At 42.6% G+C, this 14,495-nt stretch overlaps 1 protein-coding gene across 2 annotated transcripts in view; it reads left to right on the forward strand.

Moving 5' to 3' along the window:
* Positions 1 to 12,214: 12,214 nt before the first annotated feature.
* LOC123112545 (cyclin-C1-1) overlaps positions 12,215 to 14,495 on the forward strand; it is a 4,641-nt gene continuing 2,360 nt past the window's right edge. For both annotated transcript variants that reach the window (XM_044533570.1, XM_044533573.1), the window contains exons 1-4: positions 12,215 to 12,412; positions 12,526 to 12,632; positions 13,189 to 13,228; positions 13,920 to 13,964. In XM_044533570.1, the coding sequence (XP_044389505.1) occupies positions 12,381 to 12,412; positions 12,526 to 12,632; positions 13,189 to 13,228; positions 13,920 to 13,964 (224 nt within the window). In that variant the 5' untranslated portion in view covers positions 12,215 to 12,380. The remainder of the gene's footprint in view (positions 12,413 to 12,525; positions 12,633 to 13,188; positions 13,229 to 13,919; positions 13,965 to 14,495) is intronic.

The raw sequence follows: 14,495 nt of genomic DNA on the forward strand, positions 1-14,495 counted from the left end.
GCCTGGCGTGCCTCGTGTCCGTCCAGGGTGCTCAGGATTCCCAAGGGCCATTGTGAGCTCGTCCTTCTCCCTGTTTGGAAGGAACGTCCCTCGCTGCGCTGCATCGATATAGTGTTGAAGGTTCTTGACTGGTAATTCCAGTTGCTCGTCCGTCCACTGGAAAAACCCTATTATAGGGTCCAAGGTTCTGCCAGACCCGAAGAACCAAGTCCGGCAACGGTCTGGCCATCTCATTGTCTCTGGTTCGATCCCTTTTTCAAGCAGATCATTCTCAGCCTTGGACCACTTAGGCCGGGCTTGCAGGTAGCCACCTGACCCCGTGCGATGGTGAAACGTCTTCTTCGCAGCATTTTTCTTGTTTGTCTCCGACATCTTCTTACTCTTTTCCGATGTCTTGTGGGCCACAAATGCAGGCCAGTGATCTTTGATCTTCTCATATTTGCCGATGAATTCTGGTGTCTTTTTATCTTTGACAAACTGGTTCAACTCTTTCCTCCACCTCCTCATTAGGGTTGCCATCTTCTTAAGAGCACAAGACTTGATTAATTCCTCTTTAACTGGCTTCTCCGGATCCTCCTCTGGCGGTAGGGTGAAATTTGCCTTCAGGTGAGTCCAAAGATCTTCTTTCTGCATATCATTGACATAAGACACCGGAGCGTCTTCCTCCTTAGGCTTATACCATTGCTGGATGCTGATCGGGATCTTGTCCCTAACAAGAACCCCGCACTGAGAAGAAAATGCCTTCCTTGTCCGGATGGGTTCAATCAGTTCGCCGTCGGGCGCGATTTCTATGATCTCAAACTTTTCATCCGAGCTCAACTTTTTCTTCGGGCCTCGTCTCCTTACCGAAGTTGTGCTCGATCCGGAGGGCTAGAAATTATAAGGAAGAAAGACGAGAGTAATTAATATGTGTACATATACCAAAACAATGGAAGCATCAATTAACTAGTCAGCACGGGCTTAACTAATATATATATACCTGGTCGGGCTCGGTTCGGTCACCGGAGCAGTCAGCACGGTCTCCTTCTTGTTCCTCCATTGTGTCACCGGAGCCATCATGAACATAGTCATGTTCTTGTACCGGCATTAATGGGCCGAAGCCATCATGAACATAGCCCTCTTCGTCACCCCGTTCTTCCAGCTGACCAACAACGGTGTCGAGGAGAAATGACGCAACTTCATCCCTTCCATTTGAGATTATGTCCCTCAATATCGCTTCTGCTTCTTCGTCTCGGCAGTGCTCCATAGTTTCCGCAAATATTTACAAGATGTCAATTATTATTCAAACATGGTACAGATGGATATATATATATATATATATATATATATATATATTAGTGGCAAATGTAGAACTAGCTAGCTAATCACAATAAGGAATCATGTTAGTGGCCACAACGCTGCTTCTCTAGGGTTTGGGGTCGCCTCGACTATTTTTTTCTTCTTTCTCCTCTATTCCTTTCTTCTTCTCCTCTTTTTTTTCTTCTTTTTTCCTCTTCTTATTTATTTCTCCTCTTCTTCCTCTCCTCTTTTTCTCCTTTCTTCCTCTTCTTATTTTCCTTTTTCCTCTCATTCTTTTAGTATTGCTTGTTTTAAAAAAATGTTCAAATAGAAAATTTCGAAAAAAACAAAGGTTTTGCCTAATGCATTGTTCATATGAATATACAAACATTTGCATATTCTACAATAATTAATATCACCAAAAAAATCTATGAACAGAAAAAAAACCTAACTTTTCTAAAAATCTATCTTTTGCATATATGAAAACATTAATACACATATGAACAAAAAATACATATATGAACAAAAACATGCTCTGAACAATTTTTGAACATCTACATACACATAGCCATATACATACACATATACATTATATATATATATATATGAACAAAAAAACTAAACTAATAAAAATGAAAAAAACAGAGCCGCATATATATATATAGCCACATACATACACACACACACACACATATATATATATACATTGAACAAAAAAATTAAACTAATAAAAATGAAAAAAACAGAGCGGGTGCGGCGCGGCGGCTCACAGCGGTGGCGGCGCGCGGGGGCGGGCGACGGCGACTGGGCAGGGGCTCGGGGCGCGGCGCGCGGGGTGGGCGACGGCGACGGGGCAGCCTGGCGGCGACGACGGCGGGCGCGGGCTCGGGGAGGACGGCGCGGGCTCGGGGAGGCCTGCGCGGGCTCGGGGAGTCCGGCGACGACGACGGGCGCGGGCGACGGCGACGGCGACAGCGGGGCGGCGGGCGGCGTCGGGGCAGCCTGGCGGCGACGATGTGCTCGGCGTCGTCGGGGGGCAACTGGTGGCGATGAACTCTGCAAAACTGCGAAGTGCTACTTATATACAAGGAGCATTGGTCCCGGTTGGTGGCACCAACCAGGACTAATGCCCCCATTAGTCCCGGTTGGTGCCACCAACCGGGACCAAAGGCCTCTTTTCGGCTTCCCAAAGGGCGGGAAGCTGCGGCCTTTAGTCTCGGTTGGTGGCACCAACCGAGACCAATGCCCCCCTTTAGTCCCGGTTGGTGCCACCAACCGGGACCAAAGGCCCCTGTGCTGCCCACGTCGGGGCCAAAGTTTAGTCCCACCTCGCTAGTTGAGAGGGGCGCGCAGTGGTTTATAAGCCCCACTGCCGCACCCCTATCGAGCTCCTCTCCATTGCAAGCTTACGGGCCTACTTTCTACTGCTTTGCCTGATGGGCCTTCTGGGCCTACTGTGGGCCTGAATCCTGGCCCAAAGTAGGGATTCAAGTCGTATTCAGGCCGTGTGGGCCCAGTAGGTGGCATTTTTTTGTTTTCTTTACTTATTGTTGCTATTTTTTTCCAGTTTTTTTGTTTTGTTTTCTGCATTATTTATTTTCTTTTGTTTTTTGCTTTATTTTTTGATTCTTTTTGCTTTTAGTTTTAGGAAAATTATAAACTTTCTGTTAGTGCCATTACTTTTCAAATTTGAAAACACTTTTTTTTGTTTTCTTTCTTGCTTTATTTATTTTATTTTGTTTCTACTTACAACAAAATACTTATTGTTGTTTTTTTGTTTTGTTTTCTGCATTATTTATTTTCTTTTTTTTGCTTTATTTTTTAATTCTTTTTGCTTTTAGTTTTAGGAAAATTATAAACTTTCTGTTAGTGCCATTACTTTTCAAATTTGAAAACACTTTTTTTGTTTTTTTGTTTTCTTTCTTGCTTTATTTATTTTATTTTGTTTCTACTTACAACAAAATACTTATTGTTGCTATTTTTAATTATTACGAGGGCCGAACCATAAGACATTAAAACATTTCAAATGAACTCTGAAAAAGTTCAAAGTTGGCATGGTATCATAAATTGACCCACACATAGCATGTGCATGTACAAAACGGACAATGGTATCATACTCGTCAGTTACGAAGTTGGCATGATATCATCATAATAGTTGCGGGAGAAAGTCTTCACTTTTTCTTCGCTTGTGTCATTTGCTTATTGCGTCGTAACCATGGATAATCTTCATCGTTTATCAGGATGCTGGGGTCAGCCTTGACTTTAAAGGGAGGAATTTCATGAAACTTTTCATAATCTTCAGACATGTCTGTCTTGTCCTCCACTTCCACGATGTCCCTTTTTTCTGAAAGAACTATGTGGCGCTTTGGCTCATCGTATGATGTATTCGCTTCCTTATCTTTTCTCTTTCTCGGTCTGGTAGACATGTCCTTCACATAGATAACCTGTGCCACATCATTGGCTAGGACGAACGGTTCGTCAGTGTACCCAAGATTTTTCAGATCCACTGTTGTCATTCCGTACTATGGGTCTACATGTACCCCGCCTCCTGACAGATTGACCCATTTGCACTTAAACAAAGGGACCTTAAAATCATGTCCGTAGTCAAGTTCCCATATGTCCACTATGTAACCATAATATGTGTCCTTTTCCCTCTCAGTTGTTGCATCAAAGCGGACACCGCTGTTTTGGTTGGTGCTCTTTTGATCTTGGTCAATCGTGTAAAATGTATTCCCATTTATCTCATATCCTTTCCAAATCGTAGCAGTCGAAGATGGTCCCCTAGATAACAAGTACAGCTCATCACAAACAGTGTTGTCACCTCTGATACGTGCTTCCAACCAACTGCTGAAAGTCCTGATGTGTTCACATGTAATCCAGTCATCGCACTGCTCTGGGTGTTTGGAGCGCAGACTGTTCTTATGTTCATCAACATACGGGGTCACCAAGGTAGAGTTCTGTAGAACTGTGTAGTGTGCTTGAGACCAAGAATATCCATCCCTGCATATTATTGAGTCCCTTCCAAGCGTGCCTTTTCCAGTCGGTCTCCCCTCATACCGTGATTTAGGGAGACCTATCTTCTTAAGGCCAGGAATGAAGTCAACACAAAACCCGATGACATCCTCTGTTTGATGGCCCATGGAGATGCTTCCTTCTGGCCTAGCACGGTTACGGACATATTTTTTTAGGACTCCCATGAACCTCTCAAAGGGGTACATATTGTGTAGAAATACGGGGCCCAGAATGACAATCTCATCAACTAGATGAACTAGGACGTGCGTCATGATATTGAAGAAGGATGGTGGGAACACCAGCTCGAAACTGACAAGACATTGCACCACATCACTCCTTAGCCTTGGTATGATTTCTGGATCGATCACCTTCTGAGAGATTGCATTGAGGAATGCACATAGCTTCACAATGGCTAATCAGACGTTTTCCGGTAGAAGCCCCCTCAATGCAACCGGAAGCAGTTGCGTCATAATCACGTGGCAGTCATGAGACTTTAGGTTCTGAAACTTTTTCTCTGCCATATTTATTATTCCTTTTATATTCGACGAGAAGCCAGTCGGGACCTTCATACTAAGCAGGCATTCAAAGAAGATTTCCTTCTCTTCTTTGGTAAGAGCATAGCTGGCAGGACCTTCATACTGCTTTGGAGGCATGCCGTCTTTTTCGTGCAAACGTTGCAGGTCCTCCCGTGCCTCAGCTGTATCTTTTGTCTTCCCATACACGCCCAAGAAGCCTAGCAGGTTCACGCAAAGGTTCTTCGTCACGTGCATCACGTCGATCGAAGAGCGGACCTCTAGGTCTTTCCAGTAGGGTAGGTCCCAAAATATAGATTTCTTCTTCCACATGGGTGTGTGTCCCCCAGCGTCACTCGGAACAGCTAGTCCGCCGGGACCCTTTCCAAAGATTACGTGTAAATCATTGACCATAGCAAGTACGTGATCACCGGTACGCATGGCGGGCTTCTTCCGGTGATCTGCCTCGCCTTTAAAATGCTTGCCTTTCTTTCGACATTGATGGTTGGTCGGAAGAAATCGACGATGGCCCAGGTACACATTCTTCCTGCAGCTTGTCAGGTATATACTATCGGTGTCAAGTAAACAATGCGTGCATGCGTGGTATCCCTTGTTTGTCTGTCCTGAAAGGTTACTGAGAGCGGGCCAATCGTTGATGGTCACGAACAGCAACGCCTTTAGGTTAAATTCCTCCTGTTTGTGCTCATCCCACGTACGTACACCGTTTCCATTCCACAGCTGTAAAAGTTGTTCAACTAATGGCCTTAGGTACACATCAATGTCATTGCCGGGTTGCTTAGGGCCTTGGATGAGAACTGGCATCATAATGAACTTCCGCTTCATGCACATCCAAGGAGGAAGGTTATACATACATAGAGTCACGGGCCAGGTGCTGTGATTGCTGCTCTGCTCCCCGAAAGGATTAATGCCATCCACACTTAAAGCAAACCATACGTTCCTTGGCTCACTTGCAAACTCATCCCAGTACTTTCTCTCGATTTTTCTCCACTGCGACCCGTCAGCGGGTGCTCTCAACTTCCCGTCTTTCTTACGGTCCTCACTGTGCCATCACATCAACTTGGCATGCTCTCCGTTTCTGAACAGACGTTTCAACCGTGGTATTATAGGAGCATACCACATCACCTTCGCAGGAACCCTCTTCCTGGGGGGCTCGCCGTCAACATCACCAGGGTCATCTCGTCTGATCTTATACCGTAATGCACCGCATACCGGGCATGCGTTCAGATCCTTGTACGCACCGCGGAAGAGGATGCAGTCATTAGGGCATGCATGTATCTTCTGCACCTCCAATCCTAGAGGGCATATGACCTTCTTTGCTGCGTATGTACTGTCGGGCAATTCGTTATCCTTTGGAAGCTTCTTCTTCAATATTTTCAGTATCTTCTCAAATCCTTTGTCAGGCACAGCATTCTCTGCCTTCCACTGCAGCAATTCTAGTACGGTACCGAGCTTTGTGTTGCCATCTTCGCAATTGGGGTACAACCCTTTTTTGTGGTCCTCTAGCATGCGATCGAACTTTAGCTTCTCCTTTTGACTTTCGCATTGAGTCATTGCATCGATAATGACCCGACGGAGATCATCATCATCGGGCACATCGTCTGGTTCCTCTTGATCTCCAGCAGCTTCGCCCGTTGCAGCATCATCGTGCACATCGTCTGGTTCCTCTTGATGTTCAGTAGCATCATCGTATTTAGGGGGCACATAGTTGTCATCGTACTCTTCTTCTTCGCCATCTTCCATCATAACCCCTATTTCTCCGTGCCTCGTCCAAACATTATAGTGTGGCATGAAACCCTTGTAAAGCAGGTGGGTGTGGAGAATGTTCCGGTCAGAGTAAGACTTCGTATTCCCACATATAGGGCATGGACAACATATAAAACTATTCTGCTTGTTTGCCTCAGCCACTTCGAGAAAATCATGCACGCCCTTAATGTACTCTGAGGTGTGTCTTGAACCATACATCCATTGCTGGTTCATCTGCGTGCATTATATATAATTAAGTATGTCAAAAATCATTACAAAACATCATGAATAGATAATTAAGTGACCAAATTAATAGAAGTTCATCATCACATTAAAACCAAAGTACATACATAGTTCTCATCTAACAACATAAAGCTCTGCAGAGCATCTAAATTAATTAAACCATACATTGAAACTATGTAAAACATTTAAATGCAAAAACAAATGCGATCATAATCGCAACCAATGTAACAACTGTCCAACGTCATAATGATACCAAGCCTCGGTATGAATGGCATATTTTCTAATCTTTCTAATCTTCAAGCGCATTGCATCCATCTTGATCTTGTGATCATCGACGACATCCGCAACATGCAACTCCAATATCATCTTCTCCTCCTCAATTTTTCTAATTTTTTCCTTCAACAAATTGTTTTCTTCTTCAACTAAATTTAACCTCTCGACAATAGGGTCGGTTGGAATTTCCGGTTCAACAACCTCCTAGATAAATAAAATCTATGTCACGTTGGTCGGCATAATTGTCATAAACAATAAATGAACCAATAGTTATGAAAAGATAATATATACCACATCTGAATCATAGAAAGGACGAGGGCCGACGGGGGCGGATACCAAAACCATCGCACTATATAAGATGCAATAATAAAAGTAAGAAAATTATACAAGTATCTATATAAACATACAAGTAAGAGTTTTTTTTCCTTTCAGAAAGAAGATAAGAACAAGAGGCTCACCACGGTGGTGCCGGCGACGAGATCAGCGCGGGCGATCGACGGCGGTGAAGACGGGGACGGAACGTGACAGACCGCTAAACCTAGACAAATATTGAGAAAAATGGAGCTTGGAGGTGGAGCTTGGAGAGGAGAAAGCTTAAGTAGTGTGGCTAGGGCATTTCATCGAACACCTCGTGTGCATAGGAGGTGAGCTAGAGCAGCACAAAGCTTTCTCCTCGTCGGCCATGAAAAACAGAGCAGTGAGAGTGCTCTACTCGCGGGGTATATATAGGCAATTAATTAGTCCCAGTTTGTGGCTTGAACCGGGACTAAAGGGAAGCCTTTGGTCCCGGTTCAGGCCACCAACCGGGACAAATGGTGGTGGGCCGGGAGCAAGGCACATTGGTCCCGGTTCGTCCCACCAACCGGGACCAAAAGGTCCAGACGAACCGGGACCAATGGCCCACGTGGCCCGGCCGGCCCACGGGGCTAACGAACCGGGTCCAATGCCCCCATTGGTCCCGGTTCTGGATTGAACCGGGACTAATGGGCTGACCCGGCCTGGACCATTGCCCCCTTTTCTACTAGTGATCCTACTAGTTGCATGCTGCAAATTTTCTCATTAGCTATGGCTAAAATTCCTCAGGATGATGACTTAGTAGAGTTGTATGGATACATAGCAGTGCGGGATGATCTGGATGTGTTGCTTAATTATGTCATCAATATTAGCAGGGATGATCCCATCATTGTGGAGAAGGTGCACATCCTTACTCATATGCAATTATTTGGAGGAATAAGTCCATCCTAACACCTCCTAGCATCAAGGTTTGCCAGCTTAACCTACTTAATTATAAGAACTTAACAAAACTTGTGTCTGCCCATGAGGAGAATGTTTCACCCATGAGGCTCGTTAGGTGGACACTGCCACAGGGGCAAACCGCTCCAAAGTCTATGATTTAGACATCATGGAATTCACAAGTCAAATATCAGATTTGTGTGTTTAAGTAGACCGGACCTTGATATTCAAAGGGGCCAAGTAGATTTATCCTTATGTTGAACTACATTATTCACTTCGTAATATAGGCTGGACTTATTACATCCATGCATAGAACACTACATTCTCTCTAGACATGCTGCAACAGCCTCTCTCTTTTACATCTGTAAAGTTAGGGTAGATTGTGAATTTTGTATTATTTGTGCTCTTGAATTATGTAGTAAACATAAAGCTCAGTTTTCACTCTTTTTTCTTAATAACTAGAAATAAGATTACTTTACTGTCATTGTTCCATGACTTTTTTTTGTTATAACTCATGTAAATATTGTGTCTTACCTGCAGGAAAAATGCTTCCCCGTGTCATTAGTCTGTTCATAAGTAGCAGAATAGTAGTATAATACTTCAGATTGTATAAGCGAGTACTATACTAGTATGAAATGATGGTTACTATAGGAACAATTTTAAATAATTAAACTAATGGAATGTATTCCAAACAAGTCGAACAGAGTTCCTTTGGGTTCTTGGTTGCTTTGTAGTACACTACATGAAATGATTTAATTTCATTTTGTTTGTAGGCATATGAATAAACATAAGATCAATGACCCCATCACTAGAACATTCGTTTTTTTATCTCACACAGACTTCTGTAAATAAATATTTGGGTTTTGAAACAAAACAGGGCCAATTTTCCCGGTCACACCATTATGCACTCTGTATCCATCTTGTTGAATGCATGACAAAGATCTTGGTTATCAGTTGTAAGATCTAAGTAAATGTTTTTACATGTGAACCATCATAAGGGAAGTATCTAGCTTTAGATATGTCTTACTTTTATGCGAAGAACTACTAAATATAATATTAATTTTGTAGGGTTCTCTCATCAGCATGGCTGGTGGCCCTAGGCGAGGGATATATATGGACGATGATGGTCTGATTGAGTATGACATGAGGATCAAGAGAGGCAGGCAAGAAGGAGATGACCTACAGGTGATTGACGGCGCAACAATCTTAAGCCCTTGGGGCACATCGGAGCGGCCATTCACATTTAACATCTCTGGCGACTGTGACGGTGCAGTCGCCATAACTTTAGCATATCTTTCCAGCGCGGTTGAGGCCACAGTAGAGATTCTCATATTAGAAGTGCAGAGCGGTTTCCATATGTGTCTCAGATGTTTTACCAGTGGGTGTTATGACGAGATCCGGCTCTTCGATGGCGCTGTTGTCAAGTCTTGTGCCCTGAAGAGGTATGTGGTTGCCGTAGTGAGGTGGTCATCCATACGTTTGAAGTTCAAGATATGCACAGAATCATCCGGATCCGAGTTCCAGCGTCGTTGTACCTTCAAGGCGAAGACTCATGGGCATAACACTCGAGAGATAAAGACTGATTTTGCGCTGATCTCAGTGAAGGTCACTTGGTCGACGCTCGATGATGCCTGGTAGCTTTCCTGGCTGAGGTTTGTCCGACCGTAAACGTGTGTCCGTGATGAGCGGACCAAGGGATTAACAACGTATTTAGGCAGACCGGAGTCGTGAGCTCGTGACAAGCTTGGAGTGTAATCGAACAGTTGTACTATCTACGTACATATTCGGTCCAGCGCAGGTGCCACGGATGCTCCACACTTCCACAGTCTTGCCGTGTTCCACATTTTGTTTCTTCTTTCCATTGTTTTGGCAACACGGATTAGGTCAAAAACATGGAGGATATTTCCCAGCTACACATCCACAGGATGGCTTCACGGTGCATGAGAAGAATTGGAAAAATGAGAGTGAACGATGTACATGACTCCTGTTTCTGACTGATTAAAATGTTCAGTTCTAATTTATCAACTATTCATTATGAATGCTGTGCATCTAAACTCGGTATGGAAGCCATTCATGACGAAATTGTGCTGTTAAAATTGGACTCGAGTTTTTCCTTGTGAAATAATGTATATGTAATTATGACATTTAGCAGTACCGCGTGTGGTGATTGCATTTTGCCTAGCTGCACTCTATGCTGAGCTTTTGAGCCATAATTGAAGGGAGAATCTTGTTGATTTTTTAGGTAATACGTTGCGTTTTAGACCTTTTGTTTCACTCAGGACTGGGGTGGGTATTGATGCCGGGTGGCTTGTGAGTGTATTAATGTTTAGACCGGAGTATTTGGAAATGATCATTTATTCTAAAAAAATTAAGCAGTTTTAGGACATCCTAGCTTGGAGAAATGCGGAAGGGGAGCCTTGGCGCAGTGGTAAAGCTGCTGCCTTAGCTACATGCACCGGGCTGCCCTAGCTTGAAGAAATGCACATGATGTTGTATTGGTGGTTCAGATTGGGCACTCCCTAGTTGCTCTATAGGCCATCATTATACACTGAGGTTCAGGGCCTTTTGCTAAATTAACTCAGGTGCCTTGGGTCCCTTAAATTTTCATAGAAAATTACATTTTAATTTTCAAAACTGTTCTTAAATTTCCACAATCACATATACACTTTTGTAAAAAATATGTTGATTTGACGGCTACATAAAAGAAGGCAAAAATGTGGATCTAAATAGATGTTGTATTCACCATTATAGACAACACTTTTTTTGTGCAACCAATAAGTGAAAATATTTATTAACAAAAAGCTACATGTATGTGGATCAGACATAGATGTACATGTCGATTTTTCTCTTTTATCTAAGATTCAAATCATGTTTTCATTTTTTTTAAACTGCAGGACCCGAGACACTAGAGAGCCAAAACGCTTTTCTCGGTTGAGGAGGGCTTTGAAACTGTACACATATGTTGAGAGCAATAAGGAGAAGGCAACATCCATATTTATGTGTTGTCTACTTATCGTCTACCTCGGCGTGTCTCGTCTTGCGGTCTATTTGGGAGCCATCAAACTCTGACATATGTTTTTTGCTTTTTATTGAATTCCTTTTTTATTTCTTTTTTGTTGTTCTTTGTTGTTGATTTTTATTTTATTTTTATGTCTTATAAGTTTGACTTTTACTTTTTGTCTTTGATTTTTTATTTAACTTTTTGTTATATGTTGGACTACAAAAGAAATGTTCATGTGTATGATAAATAAATGTTCATGAATCTCATGAAAACAAATGAATCTTTAAGAAACATTCATGACTCTCTAAAACATGTTCATGTATATATCTCACAAAAAATAAAAGAAAACATAGATAAAAATAAGTTGAAATATTCATGTTTAGCAAATGAGTGCTCATTTATTTTACAAAAAAGATTCACGTATTTCCAAATGAAATTCTCATTCATCAAATAAATTGTACACATATTATTTAAATATTCATGTACTCCCTCTGTTCCTAAATATAAGTCTTTTAGAGATTCCACTACAAAACTACATACGAATGTATATAGACATATTTTAGAGTTTAGATTCACTCATTTTGCTTCGTATGTAGTCCATAGTGGAATCTCTAAAAAGACTTATATTTTAGGGAGTAATTGGGAACACATATTCATGCCTAATAAGGGATGTTCTCTCGTCAATTCGACCAAACCATTAGCAGTTTGAAAAAAAAACGAAAAACTCGTAGCATTGACAAGTTATCCCTGATTCTACATATTAGTGAAATGATTTGTTAGTGGAATTAGTGAAATAATTATGTGTTACTTTTTTCAAAACAAAAAAGAAAGGCATATAATTTTATCAAATTGCCATAAAACTGGAGCCCAGGCCGGTCCGTAAGTATGGCCCACGGAACTGCGCACCACCTCGCGAGCCGTAATTTTGCCTAAAAACCCCTCGCGAGTCGCAATCCTTCCTTTTGCTGCTGCTCGGGTGCCGTACTCCCCTCTTCTCCAAACTCCGAATTCGCAGAGGCTCCGCCGCTCCGGCCGGCGAGGCTCGCCGGCGTAGCCAGCCAAGGATGGCCGCCAACTTCTGGGCGTCGTCGCACTCGTAAGTCTCCGGCTCCCGGTCTCGATCGATTCGGTCTTGCCCGTGATGGCGCGGATTGATTGAAGCATCTAATTTGGCGTGTTGTGTGCGCGCGCTTGATCCGGTGCGAGCAGCAAGCAGCTGCTGGACCCGGAGGACGTGGACGTGGTGCCGGCGGCGGACCGGGAGCGGGGCATCACGACGGAGGAGTTCCGCCTCGTCAAGATCCACATGTCCTCCCGTACGTGAGCTCCTCCCCGTCCCTTGCTCGCAGAGTAGTATTCCCCTGATGCAAATTACTCCCTCCGTTCCTAAATATAAGTCTTTTTAGACATTTCAAATGGACTATAACATACGGATGTATCTTGACATATTTTGGAGTGTATATTCATTCATTTTGCTCCGTATGTAGTCACATGTTGGAATCTCTAAAAATACTTATATTTAGGGATGGAGGGAGTAGTTTAGTTTCTCAGCAGTGTAAATGTTCATTGTGACGCAAATGTTGAGCAATTCCCTACCGTACCTTTCGAATCAAGGGCGAAACGGATCGTACGATGTTCCTTCTAACTTGCTGATTCAGAAACACAAATTTGTGATCTCCTTGTTTTATAACAGTTTTTCTGTGATCACAAGTTGTGCAATCGTTTGTGTTCATTAATTGGCAGTCCATACAATCAGTCGTAGGTCCAGCGCAATTCATTTCCTTCCATTTGCAGCGGCCATAACATGTCACTTCAGAGCTGCTTGATTTGCAATATTTTGTTCTTACGGAGCAAAGCAATTGTTGGTTTCAGATATATGGCGGTTGGCGCAGCAGGTGAAAGTTAGACAAAGGTTTGACCTTGGATCCACTGCCTGACCTGCACTTTTGTTTTCGATTCTGTAATGTCCTATTTAGACTCTAATGAACCAACAAAACCTATGTTCTGCATTTAGGCTATTTTGGACTTAGCATGCTTTCCTTTTACGCTTAACCAAGGGAGAACTCCAGTGTTTTACACTTGCCAAGGAAATGAAAACAATGCTTGCGTCTATCTACTACTCCCTCCGTCTCATAATGTAAGTCGTTTTTTAACACTACACTAGTGACGAAAAACGTCTTACATTATGGGACGGAGGGAGTAATAAATATTTTCAGTTACTTTACTGAAGTGGTTACTTCCATATGGACAAGAGTTATACATATTAGCGTACAAAGTATTGACTTATTACAGTATTAGAGAAACACATTCATACTTTCGCTCATCAGGTTTCATCTTCCTTATAATATTTCTGCATAGTTTGTTTGAACTTCAAGATTGATATATAAACTACCTACTTTCATTAAAAAAAACATAAATAATTCGCTGGCTCAGTTGCATTGTTTGTTGTGCTTTATGTGTACTGTTTATTAATCACACGGTTGTTGGGGCTGTTCTTATAAGATTAGAATTGCCATTTGTCCACTAACATGCAGTACATTTTCCTCTCGATTTTTCTGGGATTAACTCGTGATCCCGATGATCTTAAATCATTGCTATTTCAGAGTCATAGCTACTGCCATCACTTACTTCAGGCGTGTCTATACAAGGTATGATTCTCACCTAACAAGGATACATGGGGTATGTAGTTTCTTTCTATTCATCACAAAGAAAGAGTGGCCCACCCCTCTGATCTCTGATCTCTTGCCTAAATTTGACTATCGTTTTAATTAGCTGGAGAAAGGAAACTATGATACTACTTTTTTAGGCTGTAAGGTGCTGTGTTCCCCTAGGATCTAAGATGGTCAACTTACTGGACGTATGATGTATCGTATACTATGACTGTATGACGTTTTGCTGTTTCTTTATTTGTTCTGATGGGAAATTCAATGCTTCGGTCAGAACCCTGTAAGATTTCATGCTGCTCCCATCACCCAATCAGAACTCGTGATGTTCTAGATATTAATGGTTCTCAACTTGCTTCAATCAGAACTCATGTGCAGTGGCGGAGCTACGTTGAAGGCTGCAGGGGCCATGGCCCCCCCAACCTTGGTCAAATTTGTGAAAGAATTTTTTTTGGGGAGAGGAAGATAAGGAAAAATAGAGTCTTTTGGCTTGCTAAACACCCATGTTTATGTTTG

The sequence above is a fragment of the Triticum aestivum genome, chromosome 5B, assembly GCF_018294505.1.
Source record: "Triticum aestivum cultivar Chinese Spring chromosome 5B, IWGSC CS RefSeq v2.1, whole genome shotgun sequence".
Lineage (NCBI taxonomy): Eukaryota > Viridiplantae > Streptophyta > Magnoliopsida > Poales > Poaceae > Triticum > Triticum aestivum.